The sequence below is a fragment of the Bipolaris sorokiniana genome (genome assembly GCF_000338995.1).
Source record: "Bipolaris sorokiniana ND90Pr unplaced genomic scaffold COCSAscaffold_6, whole genome shotgun sequence".
In the NCBI taxonomy this organism is placed as follows: Eukaryota; Fungi; Ascomycota; class Dothideomycetes; order Pleosporales; family Pleosporaceae; genus Bipolaris; species Bipolaris sorokiniana.
Window position 1 is genome coordinate 1,505,875 of NW_006911900.1, and position 21,221 is coordinate 1,527,095.

General features: G+C 47.9%; 6 protein-coding genes across 6 annotated transcripts; 2 read left to right on the plus strand and 4 right to left on the minus strand.

Moving 5' to 3' along the window:
- Nucleotides 1–326: 326 nt before the first annotated feature.
- On the minus strand, nucleotides 327–588 carry COCSADRAFT_36496 (uncharacterized protein). Its single transcript, XM_007700991.1, has one exon. It carries the CDS (start codon nucleotides 544–546, stop codon nucleotides 337–339), a length of 210 nt encoding a protein of 69 aa, XP_007699181.1. The 5' UTR covers nucleotides 547–588; the 3' UTR covers nucleotides 327–336.
- A 116-nt stretch (nucleotides 589–704) lies between these two features.
- On the minus strand, nucleotides 705–1,943 carry COCSADRAFT_26102 (uncharacterized protein; the record flags this gene model as incomplete). The annotated part of the gene is made up of 5 exons (XM_007700875.1): nucleotides 705–861; nucleotides 949–1,166; nucleotides 1,234–1,267; nucleotides 1,327–1,735; nucleotides 1,820–1,943. The coding sequence occupies 5 exons, from the start codon at nucleotides 1,941–1,943 to the stop codon at nucleotides 705–707; spliced, it is 942 nt and encodes a 313-aa protein (XP_007699065.1).
- A 1,009-nt stretch (nucleotides 1,944–2,952) lies between these two features.
- Nucleotides 2,953–4,347, plus strand: COCSADRAFT_88001 (uncharacterized protein; the record flags this gene model as incomplete). Its single annotated transcript, XM_007701448.1, has 1 exon — nucleotides 2,953–4,347. One exon carries the CDS (start codon nucleotides 2,953–2,955, stop codon nucleotides 4,345–4,347), a length of 1,395 nt encoding a protein of 464 aa, XP_007699638.1.
- Nucleotides 4,348–5,429: 1,082 nt separating this feature from the next.
- On the minus strand, nucleotides 5,430–6,059 carry COCSADRAFT_56314 (uncharacterized protein; the record flags this gene model as incomplete). Its single annotated transcript, XM_007701018.1, has 2 exons — nucleotides 5,430–5,728; nucleotides 5,954–6,059. Coding segments are annotated over 2 exons (405 nt in total), but the record flags the coding sequence as incomplete, so codon positions are not given.
- A 3,645-nt stretch (nucleotides 6,060–9,704) lies between these two features.
- Nucleotides 9,705–17,821, plus strand: COCSADRAFT_141788 (uncharacterized protein). Its single transcript, XM_007701449.1, has 3 exons — nucleotides 9,705–10,131; nucleotides 10,365–11,221; nucleotides 11,349–17,821. Exons 1-3 carry the CDS (start codon nucleotides 10,065–10,067, stop codon nucleotides 17,577–17,579), a joined length of 7,155 nt encoding a protein of 2,384 aa, XP_007699639.1. The 5' UTR covers nucleotides 9,705–10,064; the 3' UTR covers nucleotides 17,580–17,821.
- Nucleotides 17,822–18,213: 392 nt separating this feature from the next.
- On the minus strand, nucleotides 18,214–18,903 carry COCSADRAFT_190122 (uncharacterized protein). The gene is made up of 2 exons (XM_007701450.1): nucleotides 18,610–18,903; nucleotides 18,214–18,550 (listed from the first exon to the last, which is right to left on the minus strand). The coding sequence occupies exons 1-2, from the start codon at nucleotides 18,798–18,800 to the stop codon at nucleotides 18,238–18,240; spliced, it is 504 nt and encodes a 167-aa protein (XP_007699640.1). The 5' UTR covers nucleotides 18,801–18,903; the 3' UTR covers nucleotides 18,214–18,237.
- Nucleotides 18,904–21,221: the final 2,318 nt, after the last annotated feature.

A 21,221-nucleotide genomic window follows, 5' to 3' on the forward strand; every position in this document is an offset into this window, starting at 1 on the left:
AGTATAAAGCGACAGACGTCGTGCGATAGCTCTACTTTCTTTATCTTTCTTCTTCTGTAATATAGGCTAATGCATACTCGTTCGAAGGCCTCTTTGTTACACGGGGTAAGGGTCTATACTTCTCTATCCTGGTCCGCACTAAGGCAGGTGAGTATTACGTTAGTGTTCCGTGAGGCTTGTCTGGCGATGCAGTGGAGTTGGCGTGCTTAAGGAGGGTTTGACAAGACTAATCTATTTGATAGACTAACTTGTGACAATCTTGTTAAGTAAAGATACTAGTAAGAAAGTACAATTTGAGTTGACCACAACGAGAGTAATAATGAAATCCATCCATCCTTATATCCTCATTGCTTCCAGTCCTGCCATCCCGTCCATCCCATTTTCTTGCTCCTTGGCGGGATGTCTGTGATGGCATGCCATCCCTAATCCCATTGCCATCCCATGCTTGGCGGGATGTCTTGTCTTGGCGGGATGGCACATCACGTGACCCCAGGCCCCGCGATGATCATTACCTTCTGACGTGGACGTCCATAAGCCTTCAGCCATCTCGTTATTTGTCAAGGAGAGGATCCTTCTTGTTACTTGTAACACTATAGGCCGTTAAAAACAAGTTTGCCAGCCTGCTCTGCCTCGAAGCAATCATCTAACTTTGAATGTATACTCTGCGCTAGTTATTTATCAGTGGTATTTCAGTAATTATTTAGTTAGTGGAACTTACTAGTTGGTGAAACGCATGGCCACTTTAGTAATGAGAGTCTGGTATCCATGATCCTCAAGTAGGGGGGAGTCGTCATAACATCGATCTTACGGGTGCGTCGCACTCCAAGGGCATCTTTGCCAAGGTATCGCTCTGAGCGGAAGCTACAATACAGGCGGACAAAATTTTAGCAGATGCTTGACTTCCAGAGTATTCACATGTTACATAGTTGAACACAAGAAATTACGTACCTCCAACTAATATTGGCTTGGACAACATTCTGAATGCCATCAATGTACCGGCGGACCTCACCGTCGATATCTGCACCCCAACTGGGCAGATTATGAATGGCTTGATCCCATTGAATGTAACGCTGCTCAAGCATGGAACCCAATATATCGAAAGCTTCTTGCGCTGAGTGCCCAGCTAGCCGGCAGGCAGCGGTCATATTGAAAGGACATCCCTCGCACTATGCATTTGAAAGGTCAGGGTAGTGTCTCGATGACTTATACATGTATCTTCAGGCCAGGGCTTACTTCTTCTTTGCGGTACGAGAGTATGTCATTAGATCTGGTGCGCGTATGATTAGTGTCATAGGATAATGTGGAAAAACAATCGAAGCGGCGTACAGGATAACGAAGTCAGCACCGAGGCGTTCTAGTGCTTGAATCACGGGGTGCTCGAAGACCTCATCTGGAAGCACAATCTCATGCGCGTACTCAACGAGATGGTAGAGTGGCGCAACGCCAACCGATAGCTGCCGTGTGGATAGCATCTCGTTTAGAGACGGGATGTGATTGGTGGTGAAGTGCCCGACGTGGTGCGCTACACCTAATGCGTAGTGCTGCATAGCACGAACAAATCGTCTCTGGGTACTGTAAGAGGAGCCTTTTTCGAACCGTTTGTAGATGTCGTCATGTGCCTTAACGATAGGGAGCTTGTATCCGATGAAGGGATTGCCCGTCATATTGGCCATGAGGCTATCGAGAACATGTTCAGATGTTGAAAGATCGGTCCTCAGCTCGCCTGAGTCGAATACTGTGGTATTGTCCACCGTCAGTCAGAGAAGAGGTCATACCTGAAACACACCAAACTGTTATCGGTGTGGGAATGAAAGCTCACAGTCGTCAAACGGAAAGACCCAATTCCCCCAGTCGCATAAGGTCTTCAGCCTGTCTGGAGGTGCGTCTGGTGCCGCGATGGAGATGAAATAGGAGAAATCGCAGGCGTTGACCTTTTTGCTCATACTGGGAGCGAAGTCGCATGTTCTGATCGATGTGGTTAGGGCGCAATGTTGGATCCAGGCATCTAATAATGGAAATTACTGACTTTGCAAGCCATCGCTCCGACTCAAGTTTAGCAACTTGGTACCCCTGATTTGACCTAGGTTCTTGGGTCAAGAAGCACTTGTATAAGTTAGGGATGATAACAATGGTTCTCTCCTCCATAGCTGCGGTTATGACATGAACTGATGTAGCGAGATAGCAACAAATGAAGGTTTGTCATAAAGTTAGGACAATGAATAAATCGAGGTTCGAGCGAGAGGCATAAGTCAAGATAAACTGACATGGAAAGAGACAAGTGTATAAAGCAGCTAGCTTGAGTCAACAGCTAAATCAGCCTGACGCAGGAACAACTAACATGCTGAATTGTGGAAACATGATAGGATCAGTAGGGCATCCCACACGAGAGTTAACGAGTCCAAGTTTTTATTGGTGGTTTACTTTAGTGTAAGCGCTTATGCACGGCGATCTCGAACTGTACAGCGAAGTGGAAAAACCCACGTAATATCTAAGCTTGTAGGTGTCAACTAGTATGATCGATGTGTAGATCTATATAAACGTAGGCTCAGAAAGGGATGACTTTTGGCCAAGAAGTGGTACCGAGTCAAGCCAAGACATGAACAGGATATTTTAGGAGCACTGGAGAGCCTTAAACCTTGGCGGGATTATCACAAAATCCCGATGCATACTAGTGTCTCATATCTAGATAATTGGAGACCCCTTGGCATCTTCAATCGGACCCATCGCAAAGTGTGAATCTCACTGCCTAGTTTCCCACACAAATTTTCTAAGTTCGCTTCTGACTCTTACTCCTTCCTCTTGAATGTTGGTCTGCATTTTTGTATACTAGCGCATTCAAATGAGTAATGGTGGTATATGTTAGAAACACACAAACATCAGCTTCAAATCTTTGCGTACGATCATCCAACCGCACTCAGGACAGACATGGCCAGCCGTAAATGTTCCGACGCTATGGAAGAGGACATCCGAACTGTTGGAAATTATTCTTTTCACTGGACAAAAGAACACATTCCTAAGGAAAAAACCGATCCCCTTCGCTTCGAGCACGATGAGCTGGGTGCCGCTACTGTCAACATCATCCAAAAGATCCACCAGCGCGAGCAGGAAGCCCAGAAGCAACGGGGAGAACAGATAGAAAAACTCGACATGTTCATGACACTCAAAGCCAACCGACATCATGATGAGACACTTGAGGAATTCTGGAAACAGGTCAACACAGTGCCCGATTGGGTCAACTGGGAGCAGCTTGAACGTGGGCAGCGCTTTTTCTATCGCTATGCATTGGGAAACATCATTGGCTTCGCGCTCCAGGGATTTGTTGGCGAGAATTCGGCTTCAACAAGTGTGGTTGAGGTGTTGCTGCGAACAGGCGGCTTCAGTACGCGATCGTTACGGAGGCGGCTATTGGAGACGTTCCAACTCGTGCTCGAGGTAACACATTCATTGGGTTTCATCAAACCCGGCGGCAAAGGCCACGAGACTACAGTACGTGTGCGTTTGTTGCACTCGATGGTCCAACAACGTATGCTACGTGTGGCTGAGGTCAAAGGCCCCTCTTACTATGACACCAGCATCCACGGCGTACCCATGAACACGCTTGATTCGATTCATGCCCTCGCCACTTTCAGTTGTAACCACGCTTGGCAGCAGCTACCGCATATGGGCATCCGCCCACCTCAACAAGAGGTCGACGACTACATTGCGCTTTGGAGATATGTCGGTCACGTCATCGGCGCCCCAACCAACTTCTTTGCAACGACGTCTCAGGCCAAGGCTATCATGGAATCTCTGAGCTACAACGAGCTGCACATTACGCCATCATCACTCGTCGTCGGACACAACTTCGTCGAGGCCCTCAAAGACCTTCCACCCGTCAACATATCAGCTGGTTTTATCCAAGCCGGCAGCCGCCGCCTCAATGGGGATGACATCTGTGATCAGCTGGGCATGGGTCACCCAGGTTGGTATCATTACGCTTGTTTCAAAGGTCACTGCTGGCTTGTAGTTGCCCTTGCGACTGCCCAGCACTGGATCCCATCGTTTGAGGCTTGGTCTATTCAGTTTTGCCGCGAGATCTTGCATAACTCCATTATTCACTCCAAGTATGGTCTCAAGGGTGGCTCTTTGCTCGATTTCAAGTACATTCCGAATGGTCAAATCACGGGGTGTGAGAAAAACGATCGCCTCGATGGTGATCATATGTGGTTTTACGAACGCCCACTTGAGCTACTCTACTTTATCATTTTCTGTGGTGGATGTCTGTTCATGATCGGCAGCGCAATCATCGCGGCCTATCTTTTGCTGGGTTTTGTGCCCTATAGTGTGGCTCTTCTCGGCATGAAATAAGATAAGTGAGCGAAGGTGAATCACCGATAAAGCCTATAATGCATGCTTAATTTTATGGCTTCCACTATACTATGGATGTTACTATGGACTTCCTTCACAGCAGCTACTGCCTATGCATTATTTAATACTTGTTGGCTATTACGAACTCACTTGAGTGTAACAAGCTAGTGCCTGGGTTGGGAGTCTTAGTTTGATAGCCTCGGAAGTTGGCTGGAAAGACGCCATAGTTGGCCAGGATTCTCCTAACTGGTCAGTAGATTCGATGTGCCTGAAGCGTGTGGCGAAAGTTTTAGCCACTTGTTTTCAATGATTAAAGAACAACTACAAACAAGGCACTTCTACTAGAAAGATCCGGAGAAAAGGATACGAACATTACGTGGACAAGATATTTGAGGCATCAGTGGAGTGGTTACGACAGCCCAGAGCCTTGACCCTGTATTCTTGCTAAGCCTACATCCTTCCATGCAAGGCATCCCGGAATACGTAGTTATGTTCTGTCCATAGGGTAGTTAGTGCCAAGCGAGGTTTGTGTTATTGATACCATCACGTGAGCTCTCTCAAATCTCAGAACTAGCCTACAGACACTCATGGCGTGCAAATATAGAGACTGAAAAATGATATTGTGGTATATTCAACCATTAGAAGCTGAGAAATACGGATACTGAGACCCTCCGCCTTTTGACGGTATATCCGTTTTGTGGGATTGCTTGCTAAGATATTGTAAAAATCCCTGTTTTGGTAACCAAGATCGGAAATTCGATATGTGTGTTCGATGTGCGAGCCTGATGGTAACATGGCTGCATGATGATTTAAAGAGCAATCTCTTATATAGCAGATCCTAGACCTTGGTTAAAGAGGCTTGACATTCACAAAAGGAGTGTCGAATTGTGCTTCAGCTAGTGTACATGCTGGAGAGCTGAAGCTTAGCTAGGAAACACCTAAGTAATCGAAACGACGGAATGTACCTAATTCTAACACATTGTGTTCCCAAGAAGGTCGATAGTTTTTCACACAACCGACGATTGTTTGCGTCACTCTAACACAACCACTTCCTTTCTCGCCCCTGCTTCTCTCCACGCATATTTGTATATCCTACCAAGACCTATGCGCTCCATAAACTTTACATTACCTTCTGATCTTAATTTCTTTACAAGGATGATATTGTAGAGTGGATAGCCTAGAATGTCTGGCCTTGTCTCGTTACCCAAGTACTGCGCTTCTGACAATAGGACCGCGGTCACGGAATTTGCGCTTTTTGCATTATAACCGGTATCGAACTTCACAGTACCGGCTCTAAGATGCGTTGCAGTGTTGATCCAGTGTTCTCGAGACACGACTGTTTTGATCTGCAGATTTGGTTGGTCTACCTCGGCTTCCGATGCTGTTTCGGTGGGTTCAGTGTCGTGAAAATTGATCATGCAGTGCTCATCACCAGCGCGTTTGGTCGATGTCCGGACTTTCCAGCAATCGCTACCTAGCTCTAGGTTCACCAACTCCGTGTGTACGACAAGATGTTGCTCTTCCAGTTCATGAAGTGGTATATCTAGTCTTGGTTTTGGTGCTGGTCTGGCGTCTGCTGAGTCCCAATCTCTGAATCCTCTAGCACTCATGTTAAACATGCCGAAGAGCCCCAGTTCTTGCAGGGAGAAACTATTAGGTCTTTCCTGGACACCGTACAGTGTACCTTTGCGAGGACGAATGCACTCTTCACCGCACCGACGGTACCGTTGAACGATACCGGAGTTCAAGACCAAGACGTCAAAGGGTTGGTCATAACGAACTCGTGCGCCTTTACTGCCAGATCCCAATGGGTTCTGTGCAGCTTCCCAGCCTGCCCATGTCCAGCTTGGCGGACATTTTCTGTTGGAGTCGCCTTGGCGGCGGCGCATAGGCTCATCTGATTGCCATAAGAGTGCAACATCCAGAAAGTGGCATGGCAATCCGTTTCGGAACGGTGAGTTGAGAAATCCTGGGCCACTAAGAATGTTTGCAAGACCTTCAAACGCACTAAGGATGTCGCAACTCTTCCCTATGGTCCTTCTACTCAGATCTTCTACTGCCTCGATGTACTGGTGCATCGACGGCAGTCTCATCAGTCTCACACTCCCATCCTCTCGTGCAATATGCAATCCTGCTGGTGAGATATCATGGCTAGGAGGCGGCAAGGGTGTGAGTCTAAGCCATGGAAACGAAATCAACGACTTGTCTCCGTCCAGTGCATTGACATCCTCCCTCCATGTTCCTCCCCGGCAATGCCATACTGCAAATCCACCTGCAAAGTTTAGCATCCTTCGAGACAGTAGCTTCTCTTGAAAACACCACGCTCGCTCCTCCCAAGCTTTATAGTTGAGCTCCATGCGCGTGGGCAGCACCATCCGGGTATTTTTGATGATCCCGTCTTCCATGAGCTGTTTCTCACGGCCGGGATAGCCATGGAGTCCTTTCAACCCTTCATCAGCATGCAAGCTGTCTCCAGCAACAATGGTAAAAAGGGCACGGTTGTATATATGACCGATGAGCTGTATATTGGCGTGCTTGACTTGTTCGTCACCCTCTTGAGGAACGCAGAGCTGATCGACCCACATGAATCTTTCGCCTATGGCTTGGACGACCTCGATGGCGTGTTTGATGGTTTTTGGGATATGCACACCTTCGGCCTCGAGACTATGTGCTCTTGACAACGCGACTTTGTTAGTTGAAGTCAGGTGTGTACATGAGGTTGGGCGAGTCGATGTTGTCTTATTCATTTTCTCATTGTGGTAGGAAGGCTGCCCGTCATTGGTGTTGTACTCTTTCCAGCCCTTCATTAGTGGTAGAATTCCCCACCTGTAGCTCAAAGCTACGTACCTCAGGTCAGAGCGTAAGCGGATCATGTCAGAGAAATTCATCTCTGTAATACACATCTTATGCACGTCAACGAGTCGAAATATGGCGGCCTCATCCCACGCTGGAGTTGATATAGGATTTTTCACTGAATCACTCAACAATTCTTCACAATTGTGCTTCGATGTGCATGCCTCAACGCAGTGCCTGAAGAACGGGACATTGATTCGAGGACCAATCATTTGTCCATACCAAATCTGCTGCTTTTTTATTCGTGGACTGCTGGAATTTTCGAAACGCTGGCTGAAATGGCATATTTCCTTCAAGGGTGCGAGGGGTGCTCGTCCGTGCCCGTAGACACGCACACTCAAGGCTCCTCTTTTCTCTTCGTCTTTCCGATACGCTCTGAGCATGAAAATGCAGGGCAACCGCTTCCGCTTTTTGCTCTGTAATAGTGCTAGTTGCCCCATCGTCCATTGAGCGCTCGCCATCCCCCTCCGCAAGTTTTCGCTTTTCTGGTTCGTAACGAGATTGATGATCGTGAGGCTTGCGTTAGCTGCAGCCATTGTGTCGGCTACCGTATCTCTTGACTTATACATATCCTCAAGATCGTTCATATTGAGGCTCTTGGTGTTGATGTCGCGATCTTCCGCCTCTAGAAAGAGTTTCCTCGCTTGCTGCAGCGTCGAGCTGGCAGCTTGTTGTCTGTCGACAGCGTATCCGAATGGCCATAGCCCAGCGCCTCCCATCCATTCTCGTTTACAGTATTTTTTTCTCTTGATCCAATCTGGGAAACTCCTCATGTCTTTGTATTCCTCGCTGTCCGGTAGATAATTTTGAATATGTTGTGCCTTCAGCAAATCGTATTCTGGCTCGCAAATGCTCTGAAAAAGGAGATTACAGAATTTGCAAAACGTGCGATTTTTTAGGATGCTGGAGAGGCTCATGTAGAATACAAGCGCATCGTGTGCTGGGCTAATGCGGTCTGTTCCCTCGTCATCCCCCTTGTCATTGCCTGGTAGGCACTCCGCGAATGGTATCTTCTTGCAGGTTGTGCAGAGCTTTTCCGTCGGCAAACCAGCCCCAACCTTCAATGCATTCAGTGCATCAGAACCGCTCGATACAATGCTCTGGAAACCACGCAGCATATTGGAAGCCTTTGTCGAGCCCAAACCCATATCATACTTCTTGTATTCGCCTTCTTCCTTGATTGATGCCATAGAGTCATTCATCTTCGTAGCCCCCAGAAGAGCTGTTTGACGTGCGGCCAGCTGGAAACGGATCGTTTGAAGCCATGTTGAAATCGTTAAATGCGTTAAATGTGCGCTGTGAAGATACAGGAAGAGATTCATATTATCTGTTCTTGTAAAACTTCTCCTTTAAGCATGTTTTTAACATCTAACAGAGTGTGGGGGCGAGAACGTCAGGCATCAGGCGTAAGACTGCGGCTCGGTGGCCGTGAGATTCTAGGCTATTCTCGAGTCGCACAAGCCCACGCAGCCTTCTCTGTTCTGGCCCTATAGGAACTTTAGGTTAAAGTGCAACAATCTGAACTCTCCGTTGATTATGGTCATTTAATGAGGATCTGGGTAGCATCAGCTCGGAAGTCTGACTCTGGAGTTCAGAAGAAGGCGTAGATTAAAGCAAGCTGTCCAATGTGAATGACCAAGCGTTACGATAGTTTAGGCACGACAGTGTAGCTAGCAAGGCTGATCGATGGATCTTCAAACGAAGAAGAAAGGTTATACATGGCTTACACGATACCTCAGTATACGCATTAGAGAGTGTGAGCAGTCCATATGTTTAGGAGCCAGGGAGCATTCGAGCCGAGAACACGTTCCGGTTTGGAGCTGTCTGTATGAGGCTATCATGGCGCTCATCATATCGGTGGCGGTACGCCTCTTTCTCGGTAAGAGAACGATCAGTATTCGGGCTATATTCTTGAGTTGGTGGGATATCGATCGACAACATCACGTGAGCCTTGGTTAATATCAGACAGTCCACGGATACTTGACGTCTTTCTCTCACCTCCCTCCAACGCATTTTCTCTTCCAAATCACCACTGTCTACCCCTCTTCCCCTTTCCTGGTATTGAGCGACATGTACTCGACTAGAGCGGGCTACGTAAAGTTACTCTACCTTCAGGTGCTGCTTTGGCGCCTTTCATAGCACATCCTATAGTAATACACTACTCCAAAATATCATAATAGCATGATCACTAGCGAATCCCGGCCGTCATATGTTTTTGTTTTTGCATTTTTATTTGTTGCTCGATTTACAAGTCACGTGATAAGGTCTTGGCATTTCACGAAGTTACAATCCCACAACTTCTAGATTAGCGGCTAGAATCTTGATAAGAGGTTGCATAGCCAAACCCAACAAGCCCAATCTACAGAAGCAGATTTTGGGCTATCGCTTCTTGTATGGGTCACAAAAACAGCCAGTGAGTCACCCAGCACAAACATGCGTGCACTCACTTGCAATGCCACCAGGCGTGAGCGTGGGCCACGACGCCAAGACCCGATGCGGGGGGAGTTCCGGTTCTCTGGACTCTTTTTTCGCACTCGCAGGACCCCACCAAAGCGCAGCCAGAAAATCTACCAATTCGACCACAACCTGCGCGCGTTCGAAACTTGTTCTGGACAACGCCAACCTGCTGTAACTTCACCAAGGCGACCTGTACTTTTTTGCCTCCCTTCTCGAATACGCCAACTTTTGCGCGCCAGAGTGCGGCCCCGCCGTCAGCAAGAGCCAGTCACATCTCCCAAGCCAACCTTGCAGCCTGTTGCAGCGCGTGTTCGAAACGCTATCCCGCCACCTTTTGACATGCGTTAGCAGCATTCGACCGTCTTTTCCTTGACGTGCGATCGCAGGAAAAGAACGGGCGGAATACAATGGCGATCGGCTTGGATGAGCTTCTGGAATTTTTGCTCTCAGAAATTGCTCTCCTCGGGGTTCAAGGTATGCATGACTCGCTGCACGCGTTCTCGCTTTGAGATTACATCAACCAGCATTTGCCCGTGTCACCACTATCACTTTGATATAGTAATTCACCCTTCGTTTGCTTGTTAATATTTGAGAAATATCATCTCTGAGGGTTTTCAGTTTGCTCACTGCTCTATCATATATTCTAGCGGCTTCACTCTTCCATCGTGCTTGACTTTACTAGACGTCAACCGCTAATCCTTGTATAGGTGCAAGCAGCGCAGACTTTCGTCGTTTCATTCAAAACTTCTACAGCCAACGTCAGGATGATGCGCAATCCAAATTCGATGACCAGAGTGAGACGTCTCTGTCAACAAACGGTCTTGGCCGCAGATTCTATGAACGCACCTGGCAATGGCTCACTAATCACCCGGACATTCGCATTGTCTACAAAGCAGAGGTTCAGAACTACACCCTCTCCGAGTTCGAAGCGGCTGAACTACATGAGACTGGCACCACTGGAGACACACATGCAACAGAGTATGACCATGGCTTGAACACCTCTGTGGTCAAGAGAGTACATCCCTCAAAGACTTTGAGTGGGCTGAGAGAGGCCCTGCGGCAGAGAATTCATGGCGAGGAAGGCGGGCCTAGAATACCTTCTAGTCTACCGAATCAAGTTATAGCCTCATTGTCTGCTGGTCGGTCGCCTCGCAGTGAGGTAGAAGCTCCACAGACTACAACAGCAATTTTTGATGAGCCCAACTCGAGCGTGACTGCGCCCCGTCTGTACACAAGTCAAAATAGAGTTTGGCAGGCATTGACCGGCCATGGAATTGATCTGAAGAAGGTCCCAAGCATGGAGTTTGTACTACTTTCACTTATCGCTGCTCGTGGTGCTGCTGGCATTACCCAACCGGAGCTCATTGCTATCAGCGGCCAAGATAAGAGATCTGTGCCGCACAGAACAGATGAGCTGGCCCGTAAAAATTACATATCCAAGTATCCTGTTCAATCCAACAAGATGCGGACGAGTCTTTGCATTCATACAAAGTTCGTATCACAGAACGCTTTCATCGAGTCCAGTGCCGTGGAGGATGTATACCAAGATGATGGAACATTCGTGGTCAGAAGCTTTGCTCAGTTGCTATACAATAAAGTGGGTGAAGGGGGTATTGTTCCCACACGAACTATCAGGCAGAAGCTGGTTAGTGTATTGCGAAAAAGCGCATATACTTTGCTAATATCCCTAGGGCGTACCAATGTCGGCATGGAACAAGCGGGCTACACAAGGTGCCCTAATTCGATTAGATCAGAGCGGAATGATCAAGCGACGCAGGATTCGTAAACAAAAGTCTGAAGATGCTTGGATCACCTGCATCCAGGTACTGCGTGCGCCAAGAGAAGAAGATCTCAAGAATCTTGGTTTTCGACGCACAATCAATCCCGCTGATGGATCGGGTGCAGAGCCGCTCGACGAAAGCGCCGATGGTGATGACATAATGAAGGATCTTGAAGACGACGTGTTAGACGATTGCGAACCCAGTGCCAATCCTCAAGACAATACGTCTGCTACCGAAAAATCTGAAACTATACCTCCGCAATGGACACCGGATCACTTTCTCCCCAACACAGTCTTCAATGCCGTCGCATTGGGTGGTCCCCGTGGATGGGATGCGGAGACTTTGCGCGACCGAATCGTCGGACCATTCTGGAGGCGTCCAATGGAATCATATTTCTCCCGCATAACAAATGACTGGGAGAAAACGCAACCACTCCATCTTCGTCACCTGGCCGTCATTAGAGATCAGGGTGTGACTGATGAGAAGAAATTTCTCCATTACGTCTATCGTACATATGCCAATTTCGAAAAGGCTGTAGAGCTTCAATATGCCCATTGGGAAGGTGTAGCCAATTTCGGGCCTGACGAGGTGTTTGATCCTACCAGTAACGGCGCACTCCTGGATGCTTGGGGTTTCCCTGCTATCAAGCCAATCAACCTGGTACGAGGATCCGGTTCAGCAACACTGTCTGAGGCTGGCGCAGTCATCGTAAAGCAACGCAAATATGGCTCCCGATGGGACAATGCGTTGGGACAAGAGATCAGCTATCAAAAGCCTTCGAAAACTGTGCCGAAAGATAAAACGCCACGCAAACTAGGTCGACCTAAAAAGGTTGCAAAAGCTGTCAAAGAAAAGCCTGTCAAAGTAGCTAAAGACCCGAAACTGCCGAAGAAAACCCCGGGTCTCTCACTCACATCTGAAGAAATGAGGTCGCTAGGCCTAGATCCTAATGTTCGTTTGAGCAAAAATATACAGAGGCAGATCCTTGCATATCGCCAGATGACAGGAGATCCGACGTCGCTACCGGACGCGGTTGTGCAAGACCATGCTAAGCGCCAACTCAGTGTACCTCTTATGACAAAAGAAGAGCGCGTAGCGGCTGGTTTGTCTGCAAGAGGACGTCTGGGTATAGAACAAGAAAACAAGATCCGAGAGGAGCGCGGACTGCCCAAGTTGGTCAAGAAAGAGAAGAAGCGAGTAACGAAAACGAATAAGGAGCCCACATTGCTCAGCAAGCAGCAAAGAATAGCACTAGGCTGGAAGGACCATGGTCGGTTACCACAAGACCTAATCGAAGGTCTTCGCCGGGAGCGAGAGGAGGGTATTGCTCTTGAAGATTCGAAGGTCATTGCCAAGTACATGGATGAGATGAGGGCAAAGGCGTCGTCGTCAAATACACCTAAAAAGGCCAACGGACCCACTCGAAAACTAGTTGAAACAACGGAAGAGCTAGACGAACCCCAGGGGATTCAAAACACGGACGAAGTATCAAGGTCCAACTCCACAGAGCAGGAGTCTCGGGAGAATTCTTCGCTTCACAGCGTCTCAGGGAAGCGGAAGGCTAAGAACCCAGTAACCACCCCAGTGTTAACGAAAAGGCGGTGCAAGGGGGCAGCAACTCCGCAGGAATTGACCCCAGTGCCTGTCCCATCGTTTACGACCTCTCCAGAAAACATTGTGAACCGATCTGAGAGCCATGCCCTATCAGCAGTCCCTGACGAGCAAAGCGTATGCGACACAAACTCAATTATTGTGAAAGATGTCGGTCGAATAGCTGAGCCAATGACACTATCAATGGATGAGCCCATTCTACCAAGTGTGGAATCTGAGCCTTGTTTGCTACCTCCTACAAAGATCTACATGACTCCTGACACCACTAAACTCGACGACGAAGCCCTAACGGTCATTGACCAGTACGAGAAGCGATGTTCACCTGGACTTTATCTCAATCCCTATGTTAAGCAAAAGGTTGCACGAGGTCGGCCACGGAAGGCATTAATGGCAACGTTCAAGTTACCACGTCTAGTGGAGATAGACTGGTATATGGCAGAAGAGGCTCGAAGAACATCAACGAACCGTGACCATGTCACGCATACTCCTGATACCACACAAAAGCCCACATCTCATGGTGTGGAAGACATGATTGTCTCAAGACATGCCTCATATGCTGCACAATCGGAGCAATCACAAGCCGAAATGCAGTTGCGAAGCGACATAGGGACGCGGCATGACATTCAAAATCATACCCCACCACCTTCCACACCTGGCAAAGCCGCCTCAGTGGAACCTGAAGGAACGCTAGTGGGTCGCGAAAACAGCGCTGATCAAAGGGCCGAGACCGATATGGCTGAGACCCCAGACCTAGGCAAAGGCGAAACCGAACCACACACTGTATTTGATGTATCGAGGACACAATCACCACGACCGATTCCATCATTGACACGCAAGGTAGGCGGCTGGGCACCCATCAACGTGCCTGACCTCGATCGTATTTCCCAGTATCAAAGCCCTTATGCCAACAGTCCAACATTGGAACCCCAACCACAATCAGAGACTCCAGACGTTGGTCATGATAGTGACCAAGTCCCAATAGCGGATGGCTCACATGTTCTCACATCTGAGACGCGTGATGACCAAAAGCTTCCTGATGGCATGTACACGACTATTGTGGAAGCTCCTGTGCCCCCCGTATCAGGCACCAAACCAAGGGTTAAAGAGCACGGAAAAGGTGGCAGTCAGCGTCGTTTCAGAGAAAAGGTCATCCTGGATATCATCAAACGCTGCAATGGCGTGTTTCCTGGAGGAGGTGAAATTCTACGACCATTTCTTACCCTTTGGCGTGAGCGGCACTCCAATATCAAAGAACCCTCCCTTAGTACTATCAGCGAAACCCTCAGGAGTATGGCTGCCCGTCCAGAATTTGGATTAAAGCACTGGAACTTTGCCTCGCAAAACAAGAATACCCCAGGCACAACCACCCGAAGGATGTTTACATGGGCACACCTGAACGAAAGGAGCCCAGAAGTCTTGAAGCTGGCACACAATATGGCACAATACTCTCAACAAAAGGAATACACCACCCGTGTGTCGGAGAAATCTCTTTTGTACTACCCTGAAGAAATTCGTGATCTCATTGGCGACGTTGTCTCATACCAGCCAGTTCAGGCCGCCCCCAAAGACGAGAGCATCGTCCTCAACCCATCGAATCCTGACATTGAGAAACAAATAAAGGAATCTAAACAGCGCAGACAGCTGGAATTGAAGAAACAGAGGATGCTAGAAATTAAGGCTCGCAAAGTTCAAGATGCTCGGGTCGAACAGGCACTTTCAAAGATGCCTCACGATTCTGATGGTGTGCCGCGCGCAAAACGAGCGAGACTGGCAAGCCTGAACGACAAAAGCAAGCGCATTCGACGAGCTCCATTGTACTCTGCAGATATGCAGACGCTCGGCGAGGAGTCTGATGGGGCGGAGACTGTTGGACCTGACGTCGGCACGGCGGGTAAGGCTGAACAAGTTTCACTGGTTTGGATGCATCCTATCATCGCGCCTGCACCAGAACGTGAACCAGTACCAACTGAGGAGCAGTCTGAGGATGAAGAAAGTGAAGATGAAATAGCTGATTGGGAAGGGAGAGCGGCGCATAAGGATGTCGATGTTAAGGCTCAAGATCCGTTGCCAGTTATGGAGTCCGTCGAGGACCATCTCCAGAAAGACATTGCGACGACCGAGCCTGATCAAACAGAGCAGAAGGAAGACTCATCTGAATCGCTGGATGTTGAGACCGCTAACCCGCCTACCGTTGTCAAGAATAGCAAGAAGCGTGTAAGAATTGTTGCCCCTCAGGACCAATCTCCCAAGAAGAGAGCCCGCTTGACACCTGTGGCATCCAATGAGCCACAGGAGGGGGTATATACACCACAATCCAACTCTGACGATGACCATGAAGGGAGCCGTGGTATGACACGGCTCGGGCCGACGAAGCAGAGTGGCAGCACAATTCACGGTCACCAGCGAAGCAAGCGAGGCTTTCCTCCCACATTGCTTGAACGTCTTACTGGCCTTACAGGTGACCAAAATGATCCAATATACCAGCAGCCGCAGAGTGTTCCAAGATCCAATTTGGCATCACGTCCATGGAGTGAAAGGAAGAAGATACAGATCGAAAAACACGGTAAAGAACGACAGTATAGCAAGGCTGTTGATCGAGTGGATGAGTTTAACAAGCTCTTCTGCGCCTTCGTGGTAGTCTCTTCTTTGTCTGGAGAAGATGGGTCAATAGACTGGAGCCTTGTCAAACGCGTGTATGCGAACAACAAATATTTCAATCTAAACAGAGCTCAGAAGCTATGGTTCTGGATGCAGAATCGCATGGCTAAGCAGGTAAATGATTTGACAGCATCATTCCAATCGCTATACTTGGAAGCTTATGAGACTGGCAAAGTTGCTGCCATCGAGGATCCTGAGACACATGACTGGGCAGGCCTCATACGATGGGCGTCATGTAAATGTGCTTTTCCCGAACATCCTCTCCCAATTCTTCGGGAAGCACTACAACATTTTACCATTGACGAATCGAGCTACGAAAACTTGGATCGTGTTAGCTGGTTCAAGGCCACGACAGCGGATCGAACAAGAACTATGCTCCAACTTCAGTATTCCTTTACCGCTCCCCTTCATCGATCGCGGAAGCCAGCTTGGTCACCTGAAGACAAGCTTCTCAAAGCACGGTCATGGGTTCGGGCAAATACAGCGACACCACAAGCTCACTATGACGCAAATCTAGCACACGAGAAACTCAAAGACTTGGGCGAATCAACTTTGGTCAAGGTTGTTGGGAACTTTGTGGAGAAGCAGCACCTTAGGATGCGAAAACTCAAGCGCCTTCTACCAGGGCGCAATTACAACTTCACTCAGACACTGGCAAAAAAGTATGCGCGATTGTTTCAGCTCGATGATTTCATGACCGCAGTCCAAGTCAAGAAGAAGATGGATGCTGCTTTCGTAAGCGAAGATCCAGACATGTGTTCGTACAACATTTCACGATGTGAAGAGGACAGTGCTTTTGCAGCCATCATGACAATGGCCAACGAGGGAACAGTCAGGCTTGTTCCTCAGCTACCTCCCATCAACAACGAGCTCAACAGTCCGCTCCCTAAGCTATCGGTGTGGGGATTCTGTGAGGGCGGCTACAACCATCGGGCAATTGATCGGAGTCGCTTTTTCTGGGATATTCATGTTGTCCCCACGGAAAAGTACAAGTTTGGTAACCCATTGCAAATACTGCCTTCTCCAACAGCACCCAAGGGCGACCAGTCGACTACATTGTGGCACCCTCTGCCTGAGCCACCTCTTCCTGGAAAGTATGATTCACACGCCTTGCTTCCCATCTGGAGCGGTATTGACGGTCAGAATGTTACGTGGGCCTGGTGGTACCGCGTCCTAAATCTTGTGTTGCAACCGCTGGTTTTCATGGCTGGCGCCACTGCAATAGATATACAGGCTCACTGCCCTGAAAATACCACTGAGCTCTTCGAAATCCAGCTTGTTTTGGACTGGCTCGAGTCGGTCTGCGCAGTCAAGAAAACTGTCGGTGGTGGTTACACCACCCTTCCAGGCTTCTGGGGTGCTTTCGGCGACCAATTGTACGATACGGAAAACGACTGGTTCGGCCAGCATGTCAAACGGAAGCCGAAGAACCATGAGAAGCAGCGTTGGCGCATGGATTACAATATGAGACACTCTGCATTGCAAGCCCGTAATGCACAACGTGCTGATACGACCCCTGCTATAGACGAGGAAGGCGATACAAATACAATAGAAGCCGGCGCATTGGAGACGACCACCAGTCGTCAGATTTTGACGAATCCGAAGCAACAGTATCGTATCATGCAGAAAGCTCTCGATGCTCAACCATCTCAGGAAGACCAAGACAAATCCGGCTCTGTAACAGTTGACAGTCCCACAGCCACTGGAGAATATACTAGACAGAGCTCTGTTACAGATCACAGATCAAGTAATACACAAACGCCAGAGACATCAAACAACTCGGATGATGTCAAGATGGCAGATGCAAGCGGGGATGCAGGAGGTGTGGAGGATGTCGATGCCGAAGGCGAACTTGACGAAGACACACGTTGAGCGTAATCTCTGGTACCCAACTAAACGGAGATCATATGCTCTCCGAATGGCCTCTTTCTTTTGTCAATTTCTCGTTCTCTCCAGAAACTTTTCTTATTTGACCATATATGCATAGCGATGGTGCACAATGTGTGGGCTTTATACCACGGACATAAGAACATTGCAAAAACGGCAATATGTCAAGATTACTGTACAGTAGAGATCATATGAGAGGTGGTTCTAATAATTGCCATATGCAATGCAATAATATGTACAAAAACGTATTGCTGATTCACATCCAGGGGACTAGGGTGTTGTAAGCTTCTAACGTTCAATTAAGCTCTTTCACTCTCACTGAACCACATGTACCTAGATTTCGTGCATTTCCCAAATATTTTTCCATAAATACTTTCATAAAAGTATAAGTTTTGTAAAGCTCATGATCCGGGTAGTCGCGAGTAACTTGAGCACACCTAGCACAAAAAAAGAAAGAAAGAGTAGTACGAACAAAGACGTACATTCAAACACTATATTCATGGTATAAGACCCCAACCACCAACCCCCACACATCCGGCTAACTTCTCACCCCTCTCTCTCTCTGTAGTGCTGCCAGAACAATTACACAGAACCCACACCCCGCCCCCTTGACTCCTCAATGACTTTCCACCCATCACCTGCCCTAACACTTCTGACTCTTCGCCGCATCAAGATTCTTCTTATTCTGCGCCGTTCCATCCATAACCTCCTGTACCAAAGTATCAAGTATATCCTTGTCCGTCGCCGCCTGCCCCTTCAACCCCGTCACCTGATCCTTCTCCTTAACCTGCGCGCCCTCGACGATATTCAGCCCGTCGAGCGCCGGGCTGGAGATTTTCTTGGCGAGTTTCTGATTCTTGGCCCGGATGTCGATGCCGCGTTGTTGGATGTCGAGGACTTTGGTTTGTGTGGCGTTGAAGTCCGGGGTGTCGAGTTGGGCCTGGAGTGTTTGGATGCTGGTGGGGTTTTGTTAGAGGAGGGTTTGGGAGGAAAAGGAGGAGGAGGGGAGGTTTACCCTTGAAGCTCTTGGGCTTGAATGTTGAGGTTGTGTTGGATGCCTTTCTCGAGGTGGGCTTTTGTCATTGCGCAGGTGGTGTTGGCGGCGCCGCCGCTGGTGACTGTGGAGGCTTTTCCGATGTCGCAGCCTTGGTTTGCTGGTAGGGCAAAGACGGGGGCCAGGAGGGTGAGGAAGAAGAAGGCCTTCATTTTAAGTAGTTGAGGTGGATTAATACTGGGGAAGAGAGTGAGATTTAGAGAGAAGCGAAAGGACTCACACCGGGTGAGAAGCAAAAGGGAATGTTGATTAGACTGATGGTTGTACTGGAGATATTGAATAGATGGTATCAGTTACTTTTATATATTTCCAAATCTCACTCTATCCTCCAAACCTTCTTTTCTAAATCACTCGGACCGAACGAAAACCACACTTGATCGCCGTACACAGAGCTACCCAAAATACGAAAATGTCAGCATTCCAACACAGTCTGTACCTCAGTGCCGAACCATCCCGCATACCGTCCCTTGTGACGCGCCACTTTCCTACTGGCGAGAAGACTACTTGTTTCGGTGCACGAGCTCTAGAACAAATATCTCCACCCAACCACAATAGCGCCCCAATGCAGATTCCGAGCATATGGAGTTTTGGTTCATCGGCTTCGGTATACACTAGCTGGCGGTCAAATATCACTAGAGACGGCCGTGATACTTAAAGGGGGCGTTTCGCGTCGCATGTCTGCGGATGAAACTAATCGGTCCGCGTCAGGGCTTGTTGAAGCTTATCTCTGTCAAGCGAGCATGGCGCAGCGGGAACTTCGTCACGACTGAGTATTCCTGGGTTATTTTTACGATGTCAATTGGTTATGGGAGTGGGTGTGGTCTGGGGGCGTCATCATGTTACAATGTAAGACGGGAGAGTGACGAAAAGGGGGGAGCGAGTACGAACGAGTCGCAATTTCCATTCAGGGCAATTCATGCAATGCAATAATGCCTTTGGAATTTTTGTGATAATGATTTGGATAAAAAATAATTTGAGACGTAGTATTTCGACACCAAAGATTTATTTCAAGGTCGCATGTTATGCCGAGCAGGTGGAGCAGTAAAGAGTGAACCGCAGATGTGTGTATACGGTAGCCCACTTTTCCAACCGCAAGGTACCCGCAGATACTTGTCAAGTTTTCTTAGTACTCACATGTTGTGACAGATGTGCTGTGCTTATCAATGCACTGTCAAGTACTAAGCAGGATGCTCTCGGAGCAAGCGATTCTCCGGTTACATCTGCCGTCCGCATCAACCAGCCATAGGGCAGGATCAGTGCTGGTCATCAAGTCAAGAAAGCACCTTTTACTGCTGCTCTTGCTTCAAAAAGACAACACGGCCGATCAAACCATAAATCTGTTTTCTGAACCCGTCTTCCGAAACTTTTCGATTGGGGTCTTCAGTCTAAGACAATTGACGTTTATAGCCAAGACGTGGAGGTTGATAAGGCTGTTCAAGACATGAGTCTTGCCCTTGCAGCACATCCCTTGGCATGCGATGACGATGTGGGACTTGCACAAGGATCACATAGGGTGGAAGATGGATGCTGCATTGCCAAGGATCTTGGGGGACTGGTGCGTACATTTATTGCTTCCATCTCTACTTAAACATTTGAACTCAATCATCTTTCGTACTCATGAAGCTTATGTTGTATGTTATTTTCAGGGCACGCGAAAAGTATAACAGTATCCATGAAGTCATACTTTTAACTGCCCAGTGATTGCTTGAATAATGTTTAACAACGCGTTGCAAATTGAAATTTCTCAAGCAACTTCAATTTTGTAGTAGCGCTCATTGCTTGTACAGAATTCTGGATTTACGTACGCCAATACGCAATGATTGAAGCAGTTTGATGGTTAATTCTCGTAGGTCGCGCGGCAGGAGATCACGCAGTTCGTCACTGAGGCAATGGCAACAATAAATGTATGTATAGCAAAAAAGACTAATGTAAAAGTTGTTAGCAAGTACTCTTAAACACAAGTACGTCGCAATCTCAGAGGCCCTTTCGTCTATATTTTAACCACTCTGCTAGTCAACCTGGGTATACGATCCACACAATACCGCTCTACTCGAATTAGTCTAGGACCAAACAATCTACATTTCCGAAGGAAAAATATTCGAAATCTTCATGTCTGCCTCGGACTGCTATCACCCTAATTGTGCTGATCCAGATATCTACGAAAAAGACTTTACTGTAAGTAACTTTACTTTATTCAGATGAGAATTGAATTAAATTATGTGCATAGGCTTAATGCTGTTAAGAGAGAGGCGCAAGGCCACTCAAGGATATTTTTGGGGCACAAGCTTTTACAATCGAGCCTTTTTAATATCAAGATCGTCGTATGAAGTAGGCAGTAATTCTTGTACTCAATTAAATAAGAAATGCATCCGTATCAATTGGGGAGTATGGACTGGAATGGAGCGGCTGGATGACGAACAAAACAAGTTATTAGTAGCATCGAGGATAGTCGTCAGAATGGAGAATTGGAGTAAATATATGCACCATTTAGCAGTAATGAGGTACCAACAGTAGCGTCACGCTACTAATTAATGAGAAAATTGGGGCGATTACCATCTGTACTTGATAGAACT